The sequence below is a fragment of the Myotis yumanensis genome, unplaced genomic scaffold (genome assembly GCF_028538775.1).
Source record: "Myotis yumanensis isolate MYYU_CA2020_CCGP unplaced genomic scaffold, mMyoYum1.0.hap1 SCAF_11, whole genome shotgun sequence".
NCBI lineage: Eukaryota > Metazoa > Chordata > Mammalia > Chiroptera > Vespertilionidae > Myotis > Myotis yumanensis.
The window spans coordinates 44702716-44730681 of record NW_027223762.1 but is presented as its reverse complement, the minus strand read 5'-3'; the positions used below and the strand labels follow the sequence as shown (position 1 = coordinate 44730681).

The following is a 27966-nucleotide window of genomic DNA, read 5'->3' as shown; positions in this document are numbered from 1 at the left end:
ATCCAAGCATGTCAAACTCTCAGACAACAGGCCACATGTAGCCTGCCGGCCACGAATTTGACCTGCTTGAATTCCTCCCTCCCCCGCTTGGAAAACTCTTCTACTCCCCTCCTCAGAGACCCCAGGGCCCTCTGACATCTCCCCATCTTCTTTCCTCCCTCAAATGGAATTAATGCATAACCTTGAGAGAGTAAAATGAGGACAAACCCAAGAACACACACCTTCCTCCATTCCCACAGAGAAGGACTAATAATGTCACTAAGGTCAGACATCTGAGGATTACAATAAACCACAGGCCCTGTCTCCCATGGGCCTTAGATACTGGCTGCTATTTGGCCAGAGATGACATCTGTGTGAGGCTCCTTCCACCAAATGGAGCTTAAAGTGATACATGTGTCATGGTTACCATTTGGTTAAGCTATATGATTATGGCGGAATAGTCCAATTTTTACACAACCATCTCTACTGGTATACATAGTGCTTTATTGTTTACATGTTCTCATTTAATCCTTGTAGCAACCTTGAGGTAGGTATTGTTATCCCCACTTTACAGATGAGTAAACCAATGTTCCTAGGTTAGATTACTTGCTGAAGATCATACACTTATTAGGGCATAACCACAGATAAGTCCAAACCCAAGGGAACTCTTTTGGGTAATTCACAGGCTACCACCAAGGAAAGTAGAGCTGCAAACTTCAACTGGGAAGGGCTGGATCATTCATTGGAGCTCAAAGGGGATGATGGGGATTCTCCCACCAGGGATGAATGAGGCACATTTACAGGCCAAGACCAGAACCGAGCAGGAGAAGCCTAAAGCATCTGTGAGCTGTGAAGCAGGAAGAAGTCTTTAAGTTTAGTGAGAGTTGAAAGTGTCTTCAAATATGCACAGAGCCCAGCACCCAGGGTCTGGAGAAATGACACGGCATCCAGGAGCTGCAAGTCCAGGGGCTGGCCACAGAGCAGGTGGGCCGAGGCAGAGAGCTGCTGCTGAGTGGCACCATCTCAGCTTGGGCAACAGTGTCATGACTTGGGAGCAGTGGTCCTTTAACTGTGTTAAGGCCTTGAAAATCTGATGAAAGCCATAAAACATCCCCCACAGAAAAAGACAGACACACATAGACAGACAACATTTTGCATACGATTTCAGGGAGTCCATGGACCCCCACTAGAGAACTAATTGCTTTAGGGCAAGGGTGTCAACCTGAGTAAAATCACTGATACAAACTTATCTTTACACTGCTTATATTTCCTGACTGTTCCCCTTTTGTTGTTCCCTAATATTTAGAATGTTGTGAAATTTATTTTTAATGGGAGCCAAAGAAAGGGGGTCCAGCCTGCACTCCAGCCAGAGAAAGAGACCAGCTGTGCATGGCAGTGGTGGCAGCCAGGAGGCAAAACAATCAGAAATATGGGGTCACCTCTCCTGCTACCCTTCCCACCCAGAAGGCCTCTTTGGGAGTGTTTCTCAACTCAAGAGAAGGGTGGTAAGAAGTGATTGGGGGAGTAGGGGAGGTTATTTCCGTTTAGAAAGCCATTCCTTCACTGGCTCTAGGGTCTAAAGTTCTGCAGTCAATCCCCCACCCCAACCTTCCCCCTCCTTACCCCGATGAATACACCTGAGCAACGGCCCCGTGATTCATGCACATTTGGCAGGTGTCCTATGAACACTCATATATACACATGCTCTTTCATGGAAGAGGGAAAAGTGGGGTGGAGGGGGATCATGCACTCTCCACAGAGAATTAGACTAACTGGAAGAATCAGCAAAACCACTCCAAGGACTCTGCGCACATTAGCTTCCAACCACCTCCATAGCTCCTCCTTCTGGCCAGGGTTCAACCAGAAGGCAAAGTCATAGCTATGTCCTATGCCCCTCCCCAAATTTACAGGCCCAAAATAATCAGCCAGGACTGAAGGGGTCACTGGGGTTCAGAGAGCAGGGGAGGGAAAAGCCCTGATTCACTGCAGAGAGAAGTTCTGATCTCTCATGGGAATCAGGAATCAGGACACAGACAAAGGCCTGGCCTGGAACCCACCTAGGGCCAGAGAGGGCTGACACTGAAGTCAAGTGATCACTCAAAGGCCAAAGAGAACTCAGAGGCCATGATGGTTTTCCAGGCCCAGTGAGCCCAACATCTCAATGGTCACTCCATTCCAGGGGCCAGTCATGCACTAGTGGTCACTCACCCAGCCCTAGATGGATGTTTCATCACATGTGGCCAGAGGAGCCCCAGTTAACCGAATATGGGCTGGGCTCGGGCAAGGATCAAGCAGAAAAGGTGGAGGGAAGCCACCAAAGCCACTGCCCCTCTTGCCTAGAGCCAGAGGCAGCCGCTCATCTTCAGGAGAGGGAGAGGGAGGATCCTGGCTGTAGCTTGTGGTCCCAGATGGCGGTGCTCCCAGGTCCAAGCCCACCTTGTTTCTAGCCAGAAGTTCCCTCTGTCGCCGTAGCTGCTGACGTCGACCAATCAGGAGGAGAGTTAGGGATGCTGCAAGAACCCCCAAAAAGAAGCCAGCCAGTCCAGCCGCCACAGTGTGGGCCCGGCTTGAGGGGCCCTGATGGCTGCCCCATACCAAGCTATAAGCCGCTACCACGCGGGCTGCCCCACCCTCCTGACATTCACAAGCATAAGCACCCATGGCCCCTGGGGTTACCACCACCTCTAGCCCATCCCTCCGGGGGGTAAAAGCAGTCACTCCACTGGGCTGGTGCCACACACAGGATGCCCAGGCTGAGCTTGGGGAACATGGCAAGACCACATGCGCAGCTGTAGCCACGGGAACTTCAAACACTACTGGGTGTTCTGCAGAGAAACAGCAAAGGCATAAAAGATAGTGAGGCTATAGGCCGGGGGGTGGAGGGCTGATGAAGAGAAACATAGAGGGATATCAGATTTGAGAAGGAACCATGTGGGCAAAGCTAAAAGGAGATTCCCAAAAAGGGTAAGGCCCAGGTCACTGGCTACCATATCTTCCAGGATCCAAGTTGCAAAGTGGGTCCAAAATAGACAACTTTCTAGCCTTTTTCCACCCAACTCCACCCACACTTCCCTAAACCAGACAGACCTCCAGGCTCTTTAGGACACAAAGAAGAGACATCCGCTGACTCTATGTCTTGGACCAGCCTACAAAGAAGAGAATATTTGATAAATCCAGTGTCAATATTCCCTTCTATACTCCTCAGTACCACAGAGTATTCACTCACTTGTTATATCTCCCATCATCTCATTAATCACTCCTGGAATTATCAGTCAACATTCTCATCATTAAAATTTCCCCCAATGCTCCTCATGACAATTAACATGTCAAATTCTACATACATTCTAGCAGACCATAGAAAATTAAATCTGCACTAGGTCTGTCGGAAGGATGTTTGGTGGTGTGCTTTAAAAAAAACATTGGAACCTTCAAGAAATATAGCTGACTGTCCACACCATAAGATTTCTCTGGAAACAAATATTAAAACTACAGGGTGGTCTAGGGTTTTTTTTCTGTTAAAAGAAAGTGAGGACTTCTCTATAAAAGTTAATCAAAATTCTGTGAGGGTCAGTCAGTGAGATGACTTTGTTTCATAATGCTGCTCATCTCTATGTAGGAACTCTTTCTTCAACAACTGTTGGTACCCATTGGCTCTAACAGATCTGTTTCAAATCATACAATCTTGGTACTTTCAGGATTTCGATGGACTGTGTCTGACAGAAGGACAGCAAGACAGGCTGCTCACTCTGAACTTCCTGGCACCACTACCACAGGGAGGGAGGGAGGGAGGCCAGGGAGACCCCTAGTGGGCTGTCAGTGAAGACCAGGTGGAACACACAAAAGCTTCAACCAAAAGGAGATTCCCTTTGAGTGTGAATTCCTTCAACATGAACTGGAGCCCCTGAAATAAGCTCTGAGACTAGTATGAATATGTTTAAGTCTCTGGGTAAAACCAAGTTTGCTTAGTCTAGCTGACAGTGGGGAACATGAGAAGGCCATAGGTGTGGCTATAGCCACAGGAACTTCATGGTCTATGTTTTCTCCCTTATATGAATTGAGGTATGAAGGGTAGAGTGCACAGAAGTACCAGCTTGGTCATTTCTCACATTACTAAGAAGTATACTGGCATGTATGCACACCCCACATCCTACACACACATACATATATATGTGGAGGGGACCCCAAGGCTCAAGGACACAGGCTATCCAACACCAATTAAATTCTTATTTTAATGAATATTAGAACAATAAAGGAAAGAATAAAGTACTTGATTTCATCTGAGATGTGTCAAAGTTCTCCCAAGAGAAACTAAAATACCAGATCAAAGTTCTTAACCAAAATCAATAAACAAAAACAAGTACTTTTACTTCTAAAGTATTTGTAAGATTGGGATTTAGTAATATGCATAAATATACAGTTAATTAACTGGGCTTCAAAACAGGAAGTCATGAAGTCAGTCTGAAAAAATACCTTCCAAGCAATCAATTAAAAATTACTCATTTGAAAGGAATCTCAATTAAATATTAAAAGACTTAAGAAACATATCAACCAATTACAACTGATGGACATTATTTTGATCCTGTCGTAAGCAAACTATCTTCTTAAATATATGCAACTGGGAAAATCAGACATTGATTAGATAGTTATGACATTAAGAAAGTGAGTTTGCAGTATGATAATGATAATATGTTTACATTTTTTAAAGCCTTTCTGTGTTAGAGATACACACAGAAAGATTGATGGATGAAGTGAATTGATGTCTAAGATTTGCTTTAAAATAATTGGGAGTGAGTGAAGATAGTGATCAAGTAAGACTGGTCAGTTGGTGGTTGTTGAAACTGAGTGATAGATACATGGAAATTCATTATACTATCTAGTTTTTGAATATTTGAAATTTCCTATGATAAAATGTTTTTAAGAGAGTTCTTATCTGATACAGATATATAATGAAATATGGTAGATGAATGTAATGTCAGGAATATGATTCAATGTGGCACATGATTTTAAGTTAACTGCTGAGTGGAAAATGGGTGACGGGATCCCCAAATGGACAAAACAAGACCAATTTGGAGGTTATTGGAGTAATCCAATTAAATATGAGGATGGCTAGGACAAGAGTGATAGCAGTACAGAAAAAGAGAAGTGGCTGTGGACTGAGGATATAACAGATGGAGCTAGAGTCAGTACCAACTGCAATATATTGCGGGCAATTTCCGGCTTGAGCAACTGGATTCACAGAGGTCCCTTCGGAGAACCATGTGAAAGAACGAGAAAACAACAGTGCATGCTAAGACCTGCTAAATTTGAGCAGTTTATAAAGCATCCAAGTAGGCAGTTGGATAAGGAATTGTGTAGCTCAACTACAGATATATCTGTAGTTGTCAACAACACTCAGGTGGTGTTGAAAATAATGGGAATGATATCACCTAAAGAGTGCGGAGATGTGTAAAAGGAAGGACTGAACCATGAGAAATATCAAAATTCAGAAAATGGATGGAAAGGAATGGGTAAAGGGAGACGGCTGGTGAGACACGGAGGAAAACTGGGAGAATGCAGAGTGTTACAAGGAAGCAGGAAAGAGTACTTCAAGGCAGGAAGGAGGGAGTGGGCAGCTGGGGAAACACTTCCAGGAGCTCTTATAACATGGAAACTGAGCAGTGTATGGCAACATGAAAGTCAGTCACAAGTCTGAAGCAAGTCCAGGAAAGTGGCAGGAACATGGATAAGACCGCATGATGGACAAACAGATGAATTAATAGGGACTGACAAACACAGTGACACTAAAAGAAACACACATGGCAGCATGAACAGATCAGAAATAGGCAGATATATGGAGAGTTCAGAGCTCTGTGACAGCAGGCAAGAGGACAGGGCAGCCACACTCACCCTCCATGCTCCTCAGCATGGGCCACACATGCATCTAGCCGGGAGCTCCAGGCACAGACAGGGTCTTGGGCCAGAATGCACTCTGAGCAGCTCTGGAGACGTCCACAGTTGGTTGTGTTCACTTGTGTTACCTCAGTATGGGAGCTAACCAGGAGCCAGCTCTAGAGGAAGTGAGTAAAAAAGAGGACAATGCTGCATCTCCTAGACTTCAGAGTCACAAGCTAGCTCAGATGTCTCCCCACCAGACTCCCCGAAATCTATGACTCACTTGATACAATTTCATATTCTCAACTGGCTGTGGCTCTGGGAATAAGGCCAGATCCTCAAGGACGCTGAGCTTGGCTCCAATCCGCACAGCTCTCTGGAGGTGTCCATCCTCTGGAAAGCAGGCAGAGGGCACGACACAATGACACACTGTACCTGTGCCTGGGACTCTCATACCTGTAAGTATACAATCCTCTCTTTGACAAGAACATGTGTGAACGGGATGGGCAATGTACTTGGCTACTAAACATACCTGTCCCCAGGTAGAGCACATCATACTCTTTCCCTGAGAGGCTGGCCACCCTGTGGCCCACAACTCTGAGATAGACTGTATCTGTAGTGACCAGCAGGGAGTGGCCATCAGCTGGAAGCACTGGCCTGTCCATGAGGGGGTGATCCCGGATGAAGGTGAGCACACGGTCAGGCAGGGAGAGTGAGGAGCCAAACTGCTGGAGTTTTATGTTATTAGCGATGCACTAGGGAAAACACAGGATAGGTGACAACGTTTCCCAGGGGCCCGGAAGTATCCCCAATGCTTACTTGGGCTCTTGATCTAATGAGGCGATTCTGGCTTGGGGTGAAGAGCTGCTCCAGACCCCTTACCTCTCCAGGTCTGGGCTGGGGTACATCATTGTCCATGACAGGCAGTCCCCTGTTGCAGTCATTTTTGAGCTCTCTGAAGGGACCATTCAGCACTGTCCGAATGTCTTGTGGTCGGAAGGCACAGACAGCCGAGATGGCAGCCCCCTCCCTGGAAGAGACACAGGTTGGAGCCAGATATCTGAAGAGCACTAGGGAACAACTCACCCCCTGTTAAATGAGACGACCCATAAGAAATGCATAGGAGCCATGCAGCCGGCTCCTGGGAGAAGCCACCCCCTCTGGAAGAGACAGCACTGAAAGGTGCCAGCCCCACGTATCTCCCACCCTGTCATTCTCCTCCACACCAGGACCCCCTCACCACTGGGAGGAAAAGATGCCATAAAAGATGGGGGCCCCCACTCCAGCCTCGGGTCGAAGAATAGTCATGTCCTGCAGGACACTAGAGGCCCGGCCATCTTCAGGCCCTGGACACCGCAGGTCAGCCTTCAGAAAGGTCGTCCACCTCTGTTGGAGGGTCTTCCGGCCACCAAGGTCCCCCTGGGGTGACAAGAGCATGGGTGTTTCTCTTTAGAAGACAAACATTGTAGGGAGAATGTGGAGACAAATACGAGTTTCCCCCAGACAAGGACAGATGGAGAGACAAGACGCATAAAAATGCAATGTAGAGAGACAGACAGAGTTAGCAGTAGGGAATGATACAGGGGTAGACAGGGTCACAATGACGGGGACTAAGTTCATTGTTGTACTTATGAAGTACTATACTATGTGCTTTACATACCTTATCTTAGGTAGGCCTCAAAACAACCCTTATAACTAGGCATCATCAATATCCTCATCTATAAGGATGCTAAAGATCCTACCTCAAGTCACAGAGGCAGGAAGTAGTGGAGCAGGGTCTGGAGCCCAGATCTGTCAACAATACCCATCTTTAACCTCTACACCTCCTAGGGACACTGTGTCAAAAGGGTAGTTATGGAGTTAAAGGGGCTAGAGCCCTTTCCCCATACTCTTCAAGCTCCCAGGAAATAAGTCAAGACAGGGAAAATGGAGACAGAGGAGAAATGTAAAGACAGAGACACAGAGAAGAAAAGACAGATACCACACAGAGCAAGAGACAACAGACAGACAACTGGGATCGGAGTCTCACCGCACACACACGGGCCACCCGAGGAACTTTAAGGCGTTCGTATGAGTCAAAGGCTCGAGAAGTCTCCGTAAAGAAGAAGTAGATTTCCTTGTCTCCGTCTTCATCCCCCCACTCAGCTGGCCTCAAGGCCATGGCAGCGACAAAGGCTGGAGCTGGGAAGATCTGTGGCCTCAGATCCCACAGACTCAGTGTGAGGCCACCCAGCCTCCACCCACCTTCTCTGTCCCCAAAGGCCCCCTCTTCCTCTCCCCACCGTTAAGCCAGGATGGCAAGGTCTCTGTCCGAATCCAATCCTCAGCACGGCCCACAGCCCGGGAGATAATCGGCTCCGTCCCCAGGTAGTTTCTCACAGTGGCAGCATAGAGAGCCCCCCCTGCAGGGAGAAAGGGAGGAGATGAGCTGTGAGACCTGCTGAAGGATGCAAAAGGGGCCACAGGCAGAGCAGGGATAAAGCAGGGATAGGAACTCTCAGGGGCTGAGGGCCCATTAAGTTCAGGGCACTGCTAAGCACAGGAGAGGATTCCCTCATTTAAAATCATCCTGGATATAAAGTGCTCCAGGGCAGAGTGGGGAACCAGTGTTTACAGGAAAGTGCCAGAATGTTAATGTATATGAAGGGAGAATGAAAGCTGCCCTCGTATCCCGAACAGTGTGGCTCAATGGGTGAGCATCGACCCATGAACCAGGAGGTCACAGTTCAATTCCTGATGAGGGCACTTGCCTGGCTTGTGGGCTTGATCCCCAATAGGGCATGTGCAGGAGGCAGCCAATCAGTGTTTTTCCCTCATCATTGATGCTTCTAGCTCTCTCTCCCTCTCTCCCTTCCTCTCTCTGAAACCAATATATAAAGAAGAAAGCTACCCTTTTGGCAATCAGGCTGTTTGGTTGTTTGCTTGTGTTGTCTTTGTTTTAGGGATTTCTCTACCCTGTAATATGCTAATTATACTGCTACTCTCCAGGAAGGAGGTTTGCTCTCTAGCAAGTCCCAGTCTTACTTAAGTTCTCCCCCTGTGGTAAATGTCTGAAGGAACTAGCATTCTTTCTGAACATTAGTGGGTGTACACTGCTCTGGAACTAGTCACAACCTTAGGGAATACTAGCATCATTTGGGGAGTTGATCAAGATGCAGATTCCTGGGAGAGAAGGGAGTGGTGCAGCTCTGGGCTGAATGTGAGAGCATTATAGCCACTCTGAGTACCACTGCCAAGGGCTCAGACATGAGCCAGGGAAAATGATTTGGGGGAGTAAAAGGTCACAATCCCTCCTCCTCAGAGTTTTGTGTATCACATGGGACAGCAGTTCTGGCGAGAACAGAGTGGCATTACTTTATCACTTACTACATACAAGGCACTGTGCCAGGTGTTAAGCACATCAATGCCCCCAAGAACCCTCATCTGACTCTGTTTGATCAGATGGATACCAAGAGGTGGGGATGCACAGATGTGTGCAGGAGCACAGAGGACAGCCCAGCCACATCTGACTGGGTAGCAGCATCTCAGAGGTGACATTTTAGCCAGGTCTGAAGAATGAGCATTTGCCAGATAGAAGGGCTTCAGGGAGGACAATAAATATGTGGGAAGGAGGATGCCATGTCTAGGAATGTGGGCTACTCCCCAGGCTGAAGTGCTGATGGGATACAGGAGCTGACAGGCAAGTGAGCAGAGGTGCAGTTGGAGGAGCAGAGATGGGCACCCAATTATGATGACTCTGCTCTGCCAATACCAGGAACATGGGCTTGATCTTACAGGTAAGAGCAAAACTGCAGAGATTTTCTTGAAGACAGGTGACATAATCAGTTTCAGTTTTTAAGAAGATAATGCTACTTAAGAGGTCATTCACACAGTGCAGGCAAGAGTGGAGTGCCAGAATTAAGGCAGGGGCAGAGGGAATGAAGGGACTGGACTTGGGAGATACTTCTGAGGTAGAGTCCATTAACAAGGTTTGAAAATCAATGGAGTATGAGGTGTGAAAGAATGGAATAAAGCATATCTCTAAGGTTTCCTGTTTAGAAGATGGATGATAGTAGATGGTGATATTATGAATCAGGAAATGAAAGGAGAAGGCCCATAAAGGAGGTGGCTGGAGAAGAAGTGAGCTTAGTTGTTGGACATGCTAAGGTTGAAGAACCTTCAGGACATCTGGTCACAGATATTGTAAGGCAATCAAACAGAAGGAGTCAGGCAGCAGGGCCACGTCAGGCTAACTGGGAGTCATGCTTAAGTCATGACGTAAACGTCATAGACAGGAAAAGAGAGACGAGAGCCCTAGGACATCACCCTCTAAGGCAGTGGTTTGCAAAATATGGCTCCCGAGCCACATGTGGCTCTTTGGCCCCTTGAGTGTGGCTCTTCCACAAAATACCACGTGCAGGCGTGCACGTACAGCACGATTGAAACTTCGTGGCCCATGGGCAGAAGTCGGTATTTTGTGGAAGAGCCACACTCAAGGGGCCAAAGAGCCGCATGTGCCTCGCAAGCCACAGTTTGCCAACCACTGCTTAGGAGAAAAGCTACTGAAGGCAACTCAGAAGATCAAGTCAGAGAGGATGGAGAAGCAAGAGAGGCTGATGTGCCAGAAGCCGGTGCACAGAAACCTCAGCAGGAGCCATGGGGCTCACCCACTTAGAGTAGTTGTAGAGTAGAGCCACTACAGGGAAAACAGTCATGATGGAGCAAAGCTGCATTCCTCAGGCATCAGAAAGATAAGCACTATTTTAAAAAGGTTATGAAGAGCAAAACAGAGTAAGGAGCCCTCAGAGGGCAACAGTGAAGGATTAGAAACAGTGGAAGGGAGGAGAGGGGAGGGGAGGGGAGGGGAGGGGAGGAGAGGGGAGGGGAGGGAAGGGGAGAGGGGAGGAGGGGAGGGAAGGGGAGAGGGGAGACTATACTCTTTCTTGTGATTTGTGTTTGGATAAGAATCCAAGCAGGTTGGAGCCAGGGAGTTTTGGATTTGAACCCTGAATACTTACTGGTAGTATGATCTTGAGCAAATTAACCTTCCTAAGCCTCAGGTTCCGCAGAGCAGCGCTGAGGCTTAAATGAGATAAACACAGATCCCAGGTAGGGCCTGGCCCAAGGCTGGGATTCAATACATGTTGGGGATCGCTCCTTATGAACTCTCAAGGGGCCATGTGCTTCAATTGTTGCCTGAGGTGGAGGGATTATAAAATGGATTTATTTCCTTGCAGTGGTTTCAGGAGGGAGAAACCAGGTTTGGGGCATAAGTCCTGGCACCAAATGGAGCAGCAAATAAGCCAGTCCTCTGTATATCCAAGGGAAAATAAAAGCTGATAAAGAAGTCAAAGTTGGAATGAAAATTTCCTTAAAAGTGTTGTAAATAAAACACTCTAAAACCAAAAGTGTGGTAGAAGTTGTGTCATGGATAACCTGAGAATGGAGGGAGATGTTGTGGAGACAGTTATAAATATGTTGGCAGAATGGTTTGGGGTACGTGTGTGTAGACAATCATGAGTATTCTGCAAACAGTAAAGCATCTCTGTTAACCATGCAAGGACCCAACGATAGATAGAGGTAAAGGGTTCCAAACTTTCTAACAGATCACCAAAGGTACTTAGCAACTCTGGAGCCTAGATTGCTGAGGAGCACACTCAGGATGGAATAGCAGAGGATCACTGACACTAAGGGATCAGACACTTGGGGAGGAACTTGCAACAGTCATAGAAACAGAGAAAGAACAGAGGCCATCAATTAATGAAGGCAAGAATCTACAGAGGAAACAGGATCACCCCATGTCCTAGATTCTCCGGGACAGTCTCACTTCCAAGTATTTTGTTGTACTGTCCATATAATAAAATATTCCTGAATGAGCAGTTTTTGGTGGATTATTACTGAATGCATCAAGTCAATAGACATTAAAATATACATTTCCTACTGGGAAAAGATGATGTGCAAAAGAGAAAGATGCCCACAGAGTTGAGTTTAGGGAACAAGCTGGTTAGAACAAAACACTGGGTATAATTCAACCCGACGTTTCAAGATATGTATACATGTCTGCGGATGTAGAAAAGATTGTTGAAGGAGCTACAGCGCTACAGTGTTAATGAAGTTTGTTTCTGACTAATGAAATTATAAGTGATTTTCATTTTCTCCTGTATACTTCTTGTGTTCATTGAATTGTTTTTATAGTAAGCATCATTTAATTTTATAACCCAAAAAACGGAGATATTTTCATTTTGGTAATACAAAAAAAAGATTGAAAGTTGCAAAAGATGAAGAATCACAATTATTTGTGGAAGTCAATTCACATCTCTACCTGCCCAGATGTAAGCCTGTGAGCACAGGCTTCCCAGATGTGTAAGAACACAACACTGATAGACTAGGGTAAGTGTCATGGCAATGAATATTTCACTCCCCTGGGGTTTCAAGTTTTCACTTTCTTATCAAAATGCTCACCTTTAAAAGTTTACAATAGGAATTATCATTCATTACCTTTAAAACAATTTTAAATAGCCCTAGTTGGCTTAGCTCAATGGATAGAACATCAGCCTGCTGACTGAAGAGTCCCGGGTTTGATTCCGGTAAGGGCACATGTCCTGGTTGCAAGCTCGATCCCCAATGGGGGCGGGGGGGGAGGGGGGCAGAAGCAGCCAGTCAATGATTCTCTCTCATCGTTGATGTTTCTATCCCTCTCTCCCTCTCCCTTCCTCTCTGAAATCAATAAAAATATATTTTTTTAAAAAACTATTTTAGGGGGGTGGGGGAAGGACACATATGTAATACCCTTTGTAATACTTATTATAATATTTTTTTAAAAAGAATAAAAAAAAAGATTCCAAGTTAAGCAATCTCAAAAAAAAAAAACAAAACTATTTTAAACATACCCTGGCTTTCCTTCCTCCACTTCCTTTTCTTCTCATGATCAGAGCTTTACAGGTTAAATAGCTGCTACCCTAATAGTCTACATTTCCTTATCTAAGGATTGGGACAGCTAGATAATTTTCTTTAAAAACACAGTCTATTATCAGGCCATAATTAGGTAGCTGGAGATGTGGCATTTACCTTTTCCTCTGTTGACCTGACCCTATAGCTGTCCTGTTTCAGTGTGTGAATGCTAGTCTTGGGGCAGATACACCTGGATTTAAGAGGTGGGCTGGCAGCACCCAGTGCATCTGGAACGTTTGCAGTATTCCTTGGCAGATGCAGTAACACAAGACACAATGAGACCAAAGGAAATGATACAAACCAGGACAGGTTCCTAAAGAAAAAGAGCAAAGCTCCCTCCCTCTGCTCTTCTTGATAAAACCCCCTCTTTTTTTTAATAGGATGTGATAGGAAGACCAGAGATGACTGCTATCTCTAACTTAGGTACCTACGTGGGCAAGCACTCAGCGAAGGGGACACTGATGAAGGAGCAGGTTTGGGGGAGGTGAGTGAAAATGATGAGCTTTGGGACATGCTGAGTTTGAGACTCCTATGGGACATTCAAATGGAGATGTCTGGAAGGCAGCTGGATGTGTGGTCTGTGGCTCCACATAAGGTCTGGGAGGCATCAGAAGGCAGTGAAAACAGAATCCACAGGGCTGGTTGAGATCATAACCACACAGACTGAGAAGAGAAGAGGATCCTGCATGGAAATCTAATGAGCCCCAACATTGATGAGCAGAAGACAAAGACCCTACAAAGGAGATTGGGAAGGAACTGCTGATGTTTTAGGCTAATGTGAATGTTACTGTCAAAGTATTTTACACTATTTCCAAATCTGAACAGTGCAAACAGAGACACTGAGATAATTTTGTTAATTTTATCTAACTGCAATAGAAACAAATGCCATATTTGAAGACACACTTTTGCAGGCTTTCCCCAAAAGAAATACAAGTACCAATAAACAAATGAAAAGTTGTTCAATCTCACTAATAGAGATGCAAGGAAAAAATACATCAAATTAGTCTTTGGAGGAAGTCACTGTTTGTATGCTTTATTACCTATATTACTTGGGACTGACAAGAATGCAGTGAGACAGGCCCTCTCATCACGGTTGGTTGGACTAAATGGAAAGGAATTTAGATAAACCTATCGAGCACCATAAAAATCTTCACACCCTTTGGCCGTGCAAGTCTACTTTTTGGATTTACTCATATGCAATTATTGACATTTATGTGAAGAATTTATGTAAAAACATTTCTTCTACAGTATTATTCATAAAAACAATAGTTTTTAAATCTGAATGTATAACTTTATAGGAATGATTAAATTGTGCTATACAGTGTGTGCATATATATATATATATATATATATGAATAAATGCTTTGTAATCTCTAAAAATCATGTTTTGAATAACTATTTTCTATGGAAAGAAAATGTTTAGTATATAACTAAGTGAAATATGCATAATAATTCCAATTTATTACAAATATACACACAGACAGACACAGAAGAAAGTAGTCTAAAATAATAGTAGTTACCTGGTAATGATTGAATTGCAAATAAACCTTTCACTTTCTTCTTTAACATTTCTACATTTTCTCAACTTTCTACAATGCACATTGTAATTTTTATAATTTAAAATGTTATTTTATTACATCATATTAAAAATATTATAGTCTAATAATATTTTCATTACTAAAACTTTTTATTCCAAATACCTCTATTATCTTTAAGGACATTTTTATATCTCGTAACTAGGAATTTTGGTTCTAGTTCCTATCTAATGTGGCACTATTTCTTTTTTTTTTAATATATTTTATTGATTTTTTACAGAGAGGAAGGTAGAGGGATAGAGAGTTAGAAACATCGATGAGAGAGAAACATTGGTCAGCTGCCTCCTGCACACCCCCTACTGGGAATGTGCCTGCAATCAAGGTACATGCCCTTGGCCGGAATCGAACCTGGGACCCTTCAGTCCGCAAGCCATTGCTCTATCCACTGAGCCAAACCGGTTAGGGCATAATGTGGCACTATTTCTATATCACTGTTTTCAAAACAGAGGATAGCAGGGCAAAATGGATCAACATTGAAAGTTCCGACTAAATACTGGCACCTACCCAGATCAAGAAAAAATTTAAATTATAACCCTATAAAGTTTAGAACTTGAGAGAAAATTTTATATTGGTATTGACTATGACATAGAAATGAGACAGAAAGAGACATGGAGGTTGTATGTTAACTGTCTAAAGCTAGTCATTCTAAACTCTTAGAAAGTGATTTCTGATCACTGTCATCAATTATCAGATGACAGCCAACATCATTATCTGGAAAAAAAGACAACTTCATTATTTGGAAAAAAAAAACTTGAAACCTTTTGGAAAATGTTACTCCTTTTTGAAATTTTCCTTCATCATGCAATGATCTCCTTTAAGAAATCTGTGCCCTTGAAACACATGCTAATGCAAATTCACTTGCTGACTGGAGAACTGAGAAATTACAAGCAGAAGATTGAATGAACTTAAAGTTTACTGCATGAAAAAAAGAAAGTATGTTAAATGATTATCTTAAATTGTTGCAATTGAGACGTCATGTTTCTAATAAACAATTATGTAGAATCAAGACATATTCACAGCCCTGGCTGGTGTAGCTCAGTTGATTGAGCACCATCGCATGTACCAAATGGTCTCCGGTTTGAATCCCAGTCAGGGCACATGCCTGGGGTTGCAGGCTTAATCCCCAGCAGCTGATTGTTTTGCTCTCACATTGATGTTTCTCTCTCTCTAAAAATCAATTTAAAATCTTATTTTTTAAAAAGAGATTCACAAATGGGAAATATCTGTAATACTCTCAACAACAAAATAAATTTTTTTAAAAAGAGAGGCATTCACCACCACTATCTTTCTTAATGTTCCCAATGACTGGCTCAGAATTTTGCCACACATGCTTGATAAAAAGTCAAGAAAAATAAACCATCGATTAAACTATTTCATTCAAATATGCTTGAGTATAAACAAGGTCTCATCAATATCAACTATAGATTAATGATAAAAATGACAATCCAATATTATATTTATTATATATATACTTATGTTCACTTTCAAAACATTTATGTTATTTCTTTTCAGAAAAACTCCTTAATTATCTGACTAAAATTTATTTAATTTGTATAGCTTTTATGACCTTTCCTATGAAGTCCTAAATAAGAAAAATGTTATTGTTAGATCTTACATTCCAATTTTTTTCATAAAATATTATGCAAAAGTATAGATAAAAATTAATTTTATAACAAAGTTCACAGCTAAAGTCAGTGATAAAAGAAAAAACAGTATGATGAATGAGTCAACTGATTAGCTAGTTGGGAAAAATTAATTTAAGTCTCCATCTCACGTCATTCATCAACATAAGTTTTTAAAAAATCAAAATGTTGTGTTTGGGGGAAAAAAATAAGAAAAAAGTTTTTATCAGCTCTCTAACTGAAGAAGGACTTTGCTTAAAAAATGTAATTAGAGCCCTAACCGGTTTGGCTCAGCAGATAGAGCGTTGGCCTGCAGACTCAGGGGTCCCAGGTTCGATTCCGGTCAAGGGCATGTACCTTGGTTGTGGGCACATCCCCAGTAGGGGGCGTGCAAGAGGCAACTGATCGATGTTTCTCATTGATGTTTCTAACTCTCTATCCCTCTCCCCTCTTCTCTGTAAAAAATCAATAAAATATATTTTTTTTAAATGTAATTAGAAAGGAAAACATGTGGAGTGAAACCTTAATATCCTACCTGGTAATTGACCCAAGAAAGTAAGCAGAGGATTTATGAAAAAAGAAATAAAAATAGTACTAAAACATGAAAAATGTTCAACTTCACTAATATTCTAAGAAATACAAATTAAAACAAGGTACTATTTTTAGTCTCAACAATCTTTTTTTGGACTAGTTTATTGGTTGAGAGAGAGAGAGAGAGAGAGAGAAAAACATCGATGTAAGAGTATGTTGATTGACTGCCTCCAGCACAACCCCACCAGGTATTGAGCCTGCAACCGAGGCATGTGTCCTTCCCCACGAATCCAAACCATAATCTCCTGGTGCACAGGATGACACCCAACCAACTGAGCCAAATCAGTCAGGACTCAAAGATCTTTTAAAGTGACAACAATATATTTTGGTGAAATTTATGTGAGAAAAAAAGTACTCTCATTTACTGCTGATTTAGGCTGTAAATTGGTACACTCTTTCTAAAAACCCAATTAGCAACAAATAATGAGCCATAAAATGCTCACACCCTTTGGTATAGTAATCTCTTTCCAGAAATTTTAAGGAGACAATCTAAAAAAAGGACAAATATTTATACACAAAAATGTTCATTACAGTATTAATGGATAATAGCAAAACTTAAACTAAATAAAATTAATTTATAGAAATTATTTGGAGTTGCTTCATTAAATTACTGTATGTTTACAGGATGAGTAATAGCATGATGTCATTAAAAATTCTCTTTACAAAGAATTTTAAAATTATACAGAAATGCCTATGATATAAAGTTACATAACAAAATTCAAAATTATACCCATGTAGCATGACATTTAAAAGTTTTAGCTGAAACCGGTTTGGCTCAGTGGATAGAGCGTCAGCCTGCGGACTGAAAGGTCCCAGGTTCGATTCCGGTCAAGGGCATGTACCTGGGTTGCGGGCACATCCCCAGTAGGAGATGTGCAGGAGGCAGCTGGTCGATGTTTCTCTCTCATCGATGTTTCTAACTCTCTATCTCTCTCCCTTCCTCTCTGTAAAAAATCAATAAAATATATATTAAAAAAAAAGTTTTATAATATGCACACACATAAAATTTCTACTAATCCCCTTGTTTTACACTATCATGAGAAAATGGCTAGATCCTCACTGAATTTGGAGGGTGCATGTGAATCTAAATACAGGCTGTGTGGGGCACAAACAATTCACTTTGTGGCTACCGAAGAATTAAGCAGTCACTCTCCAGAAAAGATTTATACAGAAACTGTGAAAGAACCACTCAACGCTGGAGCAACTATATATGGCTTATTCAAAAGAAGTAACAGCAGGAACTTATTGAATAGTCATTACTGACTCCTCTGAGCTACAAAGGACTGGCCAGTAAAATATGCGCTTGCATACACATTACAACAGGCTAAAAGGAAATATCTTAAAATATTAACAGTGGTTTTCTGAGTAGATACTCTAGACCTTTGCTAATATATTAGCCACTATACACATGTGACTACTTACATTTAAACTGAAATTAAATACAACCCAAAACCCTTTCCTTCAGTCGCACTAGAAACTCAATAGCCACATGTAGCTAGTGGCTACTTTGGACAGCAAAGATACAGAGCATTTATATCATCACACAAAGTTCTTTTGAACAGTTCTGTTCATATGTTCTTTATACTTTTTCCAAGTGTATTACAATATGCATTGTAGCAGAGTCCTCTTATGAACAGAAATAAAATGGGGGGAGGGGGTTAGCAGAGGAAACACATTAGAGGTGCAGAGAACACATTCTTTAGGGAGAACTCAGGGAAACAGTACTCTGGAGAAAAGCAGGACACAGGTACGCTTGGGAGAATAGGAAAGGCTAGAAAGAGACATGGGAATAATAGACATTCCTAGGAAAAGAAAGAAAGGACACAGAAATTCCAACAGCAGGGGTGGGGAAGGCAGCAATTACAGCAAGAAGTCACAGGTTCTTATCTCTCCCACTCACCAGCCATTACAGCTGCTGACCGCTGAGCTGGCTCAAAAGGACATTTCCCCCGGCCACTCTCAATTCTTTCAACCTGCTGGAACCTGGACACGGCCTACAGACCAGAAGGGGCAATTGGTTTAGGGGTCATAGCGTTCATGATGAAAATCACAAAGATGTTCAGATGAAAGAAATTCCCAATTCCCATTCCTCTGCTACCATCCCCATATTCCCAGTCTGTTACTCCTGATTCCCCTGCCCATATCTGTATTCCCATCTCTGCCATCCACTTTTCATTAGTTTATTCTTCTTCCTTCAATCCCTTAATACCCAACAACCACATGCTTTAATGAAGGAGCACCTAAGATGGCCCTAGATGACACGGAGAGGCTAAATGGCAGATCTTTCCTCTGAAATGCTGAATTGTAGGGTTTGCAACTGGCTGGAGAATGTGCTACAGGACAAGGAGGATGGGAGCAGGTCTGCTGAAGTCTGAAGCCCTTAGGAAGAATAAAGAAAAGTAGAGACTGATACAGGACCATCTGAAGCCCAGAGGTCTAAAGAGAAGGGCCATCCCTTCCCCTAAGTATATATGTCCCCTGAGTATAAGTACACTACTGGCCCACACCCAGCCCAAGGATAAAAGATAGCACCAGAGCCAAGGATACAGAGAAGGGGGAAGGGAATCTGCTTCAGCTCAGGTCAGAATTTGAGGATTTGCTAATTTAATGCCTTTCTCATCCAGAGACTCCAAGAGGAATGACCTGAGTGTGGGAGAAGGGTGTAAGAGCCAGCCAGAAGTTACCTTAGCTAGGCATCATACACTAAGAGAGGCTTCAAGATAACAACTAAAAATAGAAATCAGTGATGATTTCAACCTAGAGCTAATAGGAAATGTTAACTGTGGCTGGTTGGGAATCAAAGTTATGGCATGGAAGTGTCAGGATATCTCTGGTTCACAAACTAGTGGGGACAGATGGTGTTGCTGGAGCCTAATAACCTGGACTGTAGTTGGAGCTGCAATGCAGATATATGTCCCCTGAGTATAAGTACACTACTGGCCCATTCTAACTGCTTGTGTATTTGCTGTAATTGGCAAACACTATTTTATTTTATGGAGAGACTTGGATAAGGCCTATTAAAATCAAATGTCATATGAGATTTCCAAAAGTGAATACTGGGTCAAAGAGTTTTCTGGAATGGAGGACTAAGCACCTTACCTGTGTGGCAGTGGGAGCATCCTAGCCTGAGGAGAAAGATGACAGTTCAGTAAGAGATTATCAAGTTGTGTGGGCACTTTAGGACATAGTTAAAACCTGCTATGTCCCCTCTTACCTCAACTATGGCAGTAACCCCCTTTCTGCCACACTGCCTACCATCATCCTCAATTTACTCTACATATCCACCCCAGAATAACATTCCTACTCTATCAGTCACTGATTTGACTAAAATTTGAGCAAGAGAATGACAAAATGGCCCACCATTGCCTGGAGTAGAAACTCTTTAGCCCAAATTACTTATTCTCTAATACTTCTTAAAAGAAACTCTTTCTTCTAACCAAACCTGGATCACCTGTTATTCCTAGAAAACAAATTATGTTTTCCCATTTCTATGCCTGAAACTACTCCCTTACATTTCACCAAGGACAGAAAAGATGAGCCTTTTCTCAATTCTCATTCTTTCATCTTTACTTTTTGCTACTTTTGAATCACTCCCCTCCTTGAAATATTTTATTTCTTGACTTTCTTCTAATTATACCTTCCTAGAGTCCCTCCTCCTATATAACTGTTGTTTCTCTATCTCCTCTGGTTGTTTCTCTTCTTCTTTCTAGCCCCTAACTATGAACCGTAAAAAACATATTCTTAGTCCTTTTCACATATACTTTAATTATGTTGTCAGCCAGACCTATGCAAATCATTCCTCTAACTCTCCAAGTCTCAGGTCTTCCAACTCTAGTCCACGTTTGCACTTGACTGCTGGACTTCCTCACAGAGATGGCTTAGCAGGCCCTTCAAACTCATCATGTCAAAACTAGTCCTCTTCCAGTTTCCTCAAATAGAATCATTACGTTATCTAGGTTTATAGCCTTTGAGCAAGTGAGCCTCCTATTAACTAAACAGATTATGATTACTGTATGGTCAAAATTGCATTTAATAGGGTCTGAAAGGGGCAAGACCACTCTATTACATTCTTTCTCTGAATGCTGAGCTTCTTCATTGTATCATCATTGTGCGAATGAGCACATCAGTTGTGGTGAACGCCAGAGCTAGGTAGGAAGGCTCTCACTGAGCTGTGGGACTGGAATCCATCCTTCTTGTCTTGGCAAAGGATCTTCTCAGGTGGTTGGGGGTGGGGAGGCAGTGGGGTGGGAAGAGATGGTCCCTGATACATGAAACAGGTCAAAAGTCACAAGAAGTTGAAGCCAGGTAAGGTCTTCTGTACTGCAGGTTGGACTAAAGGGTGGGAGTGGTGGAGCAGAGCCAGACATACCTGGGTTTGAATCTTGGCTCTGCCTCTGCTAGATATATAATATTAGACATGGTACCTAACTTTTCTGAACTTATGTTTCATTGCCTGTAAAATGGAAGGAAATAACACCTAAATATTATAATTGGGTGATGAGAATTAAACTCAATCATGAATGTCAAATACCCAGTCCCAAGTCTGGGATAAAGCAGATACTCAATTCAATGTGAAGTCTTGTTGTAATGTAAGTCTAACATTTTTCTCTGTTAAATGCTGGAGTTCCCTCAACAAAACAAATTAAAACATTGACCTCCAAAAGCTAATGAGCTATCACTGAAGGGCAGCACTCCACGTTGCTAGAACTGATAGGTCCAGTGCTTGAACTTCCTTGTGTAAGAACCTTCATTTCTCTGAGCAAGCTGTTGTGTCTGGAGCATCTAGCTAGTCAAAGCTCTCAGAAAATAGTTATGAATAGTCTCAAAGTCATCTGTCTGGAACATGGGAGTCTCAGAATTAAGGATAAGGCAAGAACTTTCTCAAGCAGATGGGCATGGGCAGATACGATAAGACAGGCAGGTAAAATCAGAAGAGAGCATCCAGAAAGTCTAGAGGACAATATTGGTATGTGGCATGAAAGGTTAACACAGCTGATCTTTCTGTGCCCTATATTCTCCTAAAACAAGCCTCAACAAAACGACAGTCCTTCCTTTCATGAGCCTGCTAGATAGAAGGTACAGAAAAAGAGCTGAAAGTCATGGGGTTGCAGAACACAGACCCCTGATTTTGCTCTGGGTGCTGATGTTCCTTGAGAGTGGCCAGGGGTTCAAGTCACGCCAATCCTGACAGGTATGTCCAGAGCATTTTCTGTCTGGATACCTAACAGCCATTAGGGTCCAACCTCAGAGAGCCAAGGAAGAATAGCTGGGAGATTAGCTGGGAGTAAGCCATGGTTGATACTCATGCCTATGGGCTCCCTAAGCCTGCACAGACTCAAAAAGGACAAATATGGCAATGACAATTCTACTGCTACTTTGTGAGCTTTGTGAGGACTATAGGAAAACTAGAGATTCAATATTACCTGATAAAATATAAAGATTTTCAATACCACCCGCCTAGGAAACCCTCCCAGATTGACAAGATGAGGGAGCTATCCACACCCAGCAGGGAGCCTATCATTTGCATTATGAAAAGGACTTGGCATAAGCCCAAGGGAAGCCCACCGGGACTGGCTATATATTGAGTATATACAATTACAGCATTCTAAGCCAGAGATATGTGGATGGCCTTTAACAGAGAGAGGTTTGGAAATAAGCACTGAATAGATCCAGGTGGCAAGGATTACTGAAGATTTCAGGAGGGTGAAGTCAAGATTGAAGTTAAAGATCAGGGTCAGGAAAAGGCGTCATTGCACTCCCTCCTATTGCTTCAGGGAGTAGGAAGGGAAGTCATTGGATGCAAAGGATGTGTGAGGCTTTCAACTCATCCTCGGGCCTTGTCACAAAGAGGTGCTACCAGAGGACCAATGGCTGACTACTGGATAACTGATGGGAAAAGATGAGGATTCAAAAACATCAAGACCCTTCCTGAGATATCACAGTCCCAGGGACTTTTGTCGCCAGGACCAGCCTAGACGTGATTAAGGGTAAATATGTCACAAGCCTGCCAGGGTGTGAGGGTGGAAATGCCAGGGCTTCGGCAGCAATGAACAGGACCTGAAAGAAAACATGGCTGACAGAGCAGCCACCTTGAAGGCAAGATCGATCCAGAGTATGGTGCCAGCAGATGCTAATTAGTGGGCAGTGACCTCAGAAGCTCATGGGAGGAGAGGGTCACAGCCCACGTACAGTGAAGTTGGTTGGCAGTGGATATGGGAGAAGGTGGTGAGAGTTACATGCCATGGGAGGAAGAAATAGGCATGGTCAGTGCTGATTAAGAAATGAACTCAGGAAAAAAAAAGAAAGAAATGGATCCAGGCTGCCTGGAGAAAGCATACATAGACAAGGGAAACGTGAGTTACTAGCTCTGAAGTTTCTCCTGGATTTCTCCTCTCCCCAGCTCAGCTACCATTCCTAACTTCCTTCACTGTCCCACTACATCTCCCTTTAGACTTTGTATAACTTACCTTCTACAGACAACCTCCCTCCCCACCCTTTCGTACCTCCTCCAGTGGCAAAGGCTCCACCCAGTGAGGCCATCCCTCACCCCCAATGCTTATCATGCACATCGGTTGCCTAAAGCATTCCCCCCCCATCATGGTCACTCACAGATGACCCTTCCCATCCTCCCACCCCTGTCACTCACAATAACCCCGCACTTCGGATCAAAAGCGAAGGTGCCACAAGTGAGGAGGTGAGAGGCATTGGCAATGGCGAGAATCTGGACAAAATTGTGACATTCGCCCTGGGGGTCAGAGATGGTTAGAGATAATCAGAAGCACAGGTACAAGGAAAGGTAGGGTAGTGTCAGGCCAGTTATATGCAGCTCTGGGGTCAGTAATGATGGGTAATGATATGGTGTTAGAGTTCCTGCCTGAGCCCATTGGGATGGCAGCACTGCAGGGGACTGACAGAGTCAGGGCGGGGCCAACATTTCAATTGACACTCAGGACAGGGCCCAGATTTACACCTACCTCCTTCTTGCCTTTCTTCCTACAGTTCTGTCTGTGGGCGTCAGGCACCATCCAGTCAATCTGAGAAAGGAGGAATGACCATTTCCCCCTGATTCTCCCCCAACTTCTTCCAAGTCAGGGTAGATAACACAGTTCCACAACCTCCATCAATTTGGGAACTGCAGAGACACCCCTCACCCCCAGAGCACTGTTTTTAAAACTGGAGGTCCCCGGCTATTAATGAGTAATAAAATCAATTGTGAAATCACAGCGAACATAACTTTTAACAAAATATATCAGGATGTATCTCATATAGGAGAGTAGATATTGGTTCAAGAAAGTTTCTTTCAGTACACACTTTGTGTACAGAGTCAAAAGATACCATATATTTCTTTCTAAAGGGTGATCAAAAAAGTTTGAAAGCTATTTTCCTAGATTAATGTGATTCTAATGATTCCTCTTCCCACTATCACCTAAAACCTGGTCACTATGGCCTCCTCCCCTCATCATGAACCTCCCTCACACCCTCCCCCATCACCATGACCCCCCAAACACCCTCAGCTGAGATAATGTACTTGATGGCCTCCCATATTCATTTTCACTAACATTTCACCTCCTACCACAGCACCCCTCCCTGACCTCCCATTAAACCATAGATCTAATCACATGCTCTGGGGTCTTCCCCACTCTCATATCTCACCCTTCGAGGTCTCTCCCCTGAGAAGGGCAGAGATAAAGCGAAGATGGTGTCCCGGGCGCCGACATAAAGTGTATGGGAAGCAGGATCCACAAGGAGAACAGAGTAATTGTATGTCTGAGGGACGGTGAACCGGGTAAGATAAGTGTCAGCCTCTGGCAGAAAGAGAGGGAAGAGTGATATCAGCCATCGCTTCAGAAGGGTTAGGTCCACACGGCCAGAACAGCCAATTTTTGTTTTCTTCCATTTATTTATCAGCCATCAGGGGAAAAAGACAGAGCCTGACAGGCCATGTAACTTTCCCAGGGATAGATAACCGATGAGGCCAGAATATTTAGCACACAATGCAGTCAAGTATGCTTTCTCTATAAAAATAGAACACTTTATTAAAATAACAACATAAATATTAAGTCTGTAAAATCTATTCATAGCAAAATGACAAACAATTTGAAAATAACTTTAAAAGCTTCAAGTATTCTCTAAATTTCCCTTTAAAAAAAAACACACTACTTAATAATAACTTCCTTTTACTTAGAAGGGAAGTGCTACACTCTTTTCACTAACACATTAGGAAACTACCTCCTCTCTCTCCACAACCCTTGGTCCCTCCCACCTCCATTCTACCCAAAAAGCAAAAAGGTATAGAGCAGTGGTTCTCAATCTGTGGGTCACGACCCCTTTGGCAGTCGAACAACTCTTTCACAGGGGTCTCCTAAGACCATCCTGCATATCAGATATTTACAGTACGATTTGTAACAGTAGCAACATTAGAGTTATGAAGTAGCAACGAAAATAATTTTATGGTTGGGTCACAACATTAATAACTGTATTTAAAGAACCAGAAGGTTGAGAACCACTGATATAGACCATAGTGGGCAAGAGTATATGCTTTGGAAATGAACCAGCCCAAGGTTAAATCTGGCTCTTTCACTTACCAGCTGTATGATCTTGAGTAAGTTAACTTGACCTCTCTGAACATTACTTTCCTCATCTGTAAATACCACCATCCAGGGTTGTTGAGAGAATTAAATGAAATAACATGTGGAAGCATCTGACACATAGTTTATACAAATTGTTCCTTCCTTCCTTAAGTATGAGCTCTATTATGACCAAATCTAAATCTCACATCAGCATTCAAAATTCTTATCTATTTATGTCACTCTCATGTCGATGTTTCCCTCATTCACCCTCTTGCTCTCTCCTCCTCCCTCCCTTCCACTCTCTCTGAAAAAGAAAAAAAGCAATGGGAAAAAATATCCTCTTATCTATTTAAAGATAACAAATAAGTTAGCATACCTTCTTAGCTCAATGTCTGGCTCTAGGGGTCCTATTCCCGAAACAACACAACTCTATTCTACCTGATTCATCTGCTCAGCTACCCTCAAGACTGATAGAATGCCAGCAGCCATTCATTCCTAGATAGGCTGATATACGGAGCCCCACCCATCTCCCTACAATCATATTCATGACTGTGCTGTCTCTCTCATGCTTAGAATAAGCCCTGGTCCCCTCAACCTCCTTTTGTATCCCCAGCTCTGCTTCACCTTGCCATCGGGACCTCTCTGGGTCCCTGGACATCAACCCAGCCTGGTAATCACAACTCTATGTAGTGGCTATTGCTCCAGCACAACCTGAAAGCCCACACTCCAATCATTTGTCCTCTCAACTCAAAACATCCTAAATGTCACTGGTCTGAAGTTAAGACTAAATTAATATCAACTAGTTGAGAGCTTTTGCCAACAGGTTGAACTCTCAGCTTCACTAGTTCTGTCTGCCCAAAGTGCTAACATTCAATGCCCACTGAGAAGAAAACAAGACCCACAGCCACACTCATGCCCACCTCAGCAGAAAGCCTCTAAAGCAGTGGTTCTCAACCTTCCTAATGCCTCGACCCTTTAATACAGTTCCTCAGGCTGTGGTGACCCCCAACCATAAAATTATTTTCATTGCTACTTCATAACTGTAATTTTGCTACCGTTATGAATCATAATGTAAATATCTGATATGCAGGATGTATTTAGGCGACCCCTGTGAGAGGGTCGCGACCCACAGGTTGAGAACCGCTGCAAGTGTGAATCACTCCAATGACCACTTTTAACCTTGTGGCATCCCCTGGCTTCTTGCCCCGCTTTTGAAAGGACCATATCTCCCTCCCTTCTTTCTGGAGATTTTAAAAATCATTTAAACAGAATTTTAAGTCAACTCACTGAGTGGTTTCCCAACATTCAATGGAGGGAACGGGTAGGGAGAGTTGGCAACGTTAGGAAATTAGGGTTGTGATAGATCGGATTGTGGGGAATGGGAGCTGGTGTCAGAGATGGAAGGGAACTGGGAAGTGGGTTGGGGAATATTAGGGCTGTGGGCAGGACAAACGGGGGTGGGGACAGAACTAATGAATGATGTGCGAATGAATTTGAGAAGTGGGCAGATGGAAATGCTGAGCTGGTCACCAAAAGAATGGGTGGGTGGAATAGAATGGAATGGAAGATCTCTGGGTTTGGAAGCCAGGATGGGTACCAAACTGGCGTGACCGACACAGGTGCGTGTCTGGTGGGAGGATAATACGGGAGAGAGAACTGCGAACAGATGACCTCCCGCAACTCCCAAACCCGCCCTGAGTCTCAGTGCCCATGTCTGCACCGCGAAGGACTTAACTCTCCCGCGGTTCTGCGAATAAGGGGCCGCGGGAGCCGCCTGGGCGTGTCACGGGGTCGAGGGACGCGAGGCCCAGCAGCAGCACCGCGTGGGAGTCCCGCCTGGTCTCGGGCGCGGATGACCGTTATGGCCGGCGCGGACGGGCCCAGGATGCGGCTGCCTGGGTCCGGGGAGCAGGAGGGTGTAGGCACCCGCGGGCGGCGCCTGGGCGCGGCGCACAGGGCTGATGGCGAGGGCGCCCGCGCCTTACCGGAGACGGGAAGCGAGGTCCTGGGCACCGAGCGGGGAACCAGACCGCACACCGGGCCGCTCAGCACCGCCAACAGCAGCAGCGGGAATTGCGAGCCGGGGCGGGGCGGCGCGGCTGAGGCCGGCATCTTTGGCTCCGCCTGGCCCCGGGTGGGGCGCACCCTACCGGTTCTGCTCAGGGCCGCGGAGCCGCGGGCCTGGGTCCGGCTGGTTTCTCCTCAGCCAGGTTCGGCCTCCGGCGGGCGGAACGGACGCCACCCGGCCCCGCCCCTTCATGAGGAGACCAATGGCGGTGCTGGTTTTCTCCTCCAGCCAATCGGGGTTGAGTGCAGCGCGGGCGGAGCGGAGGTGCCCCGCCCTATAGGGGCGGAGCCAGGCCCAGGTGTGGGCGGGCGTTCTTTCCCCACCTCGGGCTGCAGCCGTCCTCTCCTGCGCGAGTGAGAGCGCTGAGCAGAGAATTCCCGGCCAACCAGGTAGAGTTGGAGACCCAGGTGTCCCGCTGATAGGACCGGGCACTCCTGTCCCAACTGGGTTTTGTCAGGGGGACTATCGGAATCTACAGCAAGTGAATGAAAATGGGAATGAGGAGCGCGGGGCAGAGCCGCCTGCAATGGTGGAGGTTTGAAAAGACTTCCGAGAGCTTCCCAAGGGAAGACTAAACTCTGACTTCCATGAGGGCAGGCGCCATTGTGTGTGTGTCCACTGTACCCCAGTCCTAGCACAGCGCCTGGCACAGAGTATGCCCTCAGCACATATTTATTGAATAAAAGAGTGACTGACTCAGTGAATGGATGAGTGAGTGAGTGAGTGGATGATGGAGAAGA

At 44.2% G+C, this 27966-nt stretch overlaps 1 protein-coding gene across 3 annotated transcripts; it reads right to left on the bottom strand.

Annotated features, from left to right (window-relative positions):
• Positions 1-235: 235 nt before the first annotated feature.
• LOC139019464 (semaphorin-4F) lies at positions 236-27277 on the bottom strand. 3 transcript variants are annotated; one of them, XM_070428481.1, is made up of 15 exons: positions 27144-27277; positions 24242-24393; positions 23563-23622; positions 23235-23333; positions 18489-18582; positions 8133-8252; positions 7880-8031; positions 7091-7269; positions 6733-6880; positions 6383-6605; positions 6134-6243; positions 5866-6026; positions 3067-3125; positions 2662-2804; positions 236-2451 (listed from the first exon to the last, which is right to left on the bottom strand). In XM_070428481.1, exons 1-15 carry the CDS (start codon positions 27268-27270, stop codon positions 2194-2196), a joined length of 2085 nt encoding a protein of 694 aa, XP_070284582.1. In that variant the 5' UTR covers positions 27271-27277; the 3' UTR covers positions 236-2193. The 3 variants fall into 3 exon arrangements, with proteins under 3 accessions (XP_070284582.1, XP_070284580.1, XP_070284581.1); XM_070428479.1 differs by having other exon boundaries at positions 236-2804; XM_070428480.1 differs by lacking the exon at positions 23235-23333 and having other exon boundaries at positions 236-2804.
• Positions 27278-27966: the final 689 nt, after the last annotated feature.

Coding starts and splice junctions, on each gene's coding strand:
- LOC139019464 (XM_070428479.1), bottom strand. CDS start 27,270: ATGCCGGCCTCAGCCGCGCCGCCCCGCCCCGGCTCGCAATTCCCGCTG. Junction 24,394..27,143: donor GACCTCGCTTCCCGTCTCCG/GTAAGGCGCGGG, acceptor TCTTTCTGCCAG/AGGCTGACACTTATCTTACC. Junction 23,334..23,562: donor GGAAGAAAGGCAAGAAGGAG/GTAGGTGTAAAT, acceptor TCTGACCCCCAG/GGCGAATGTCACAATTTTGT.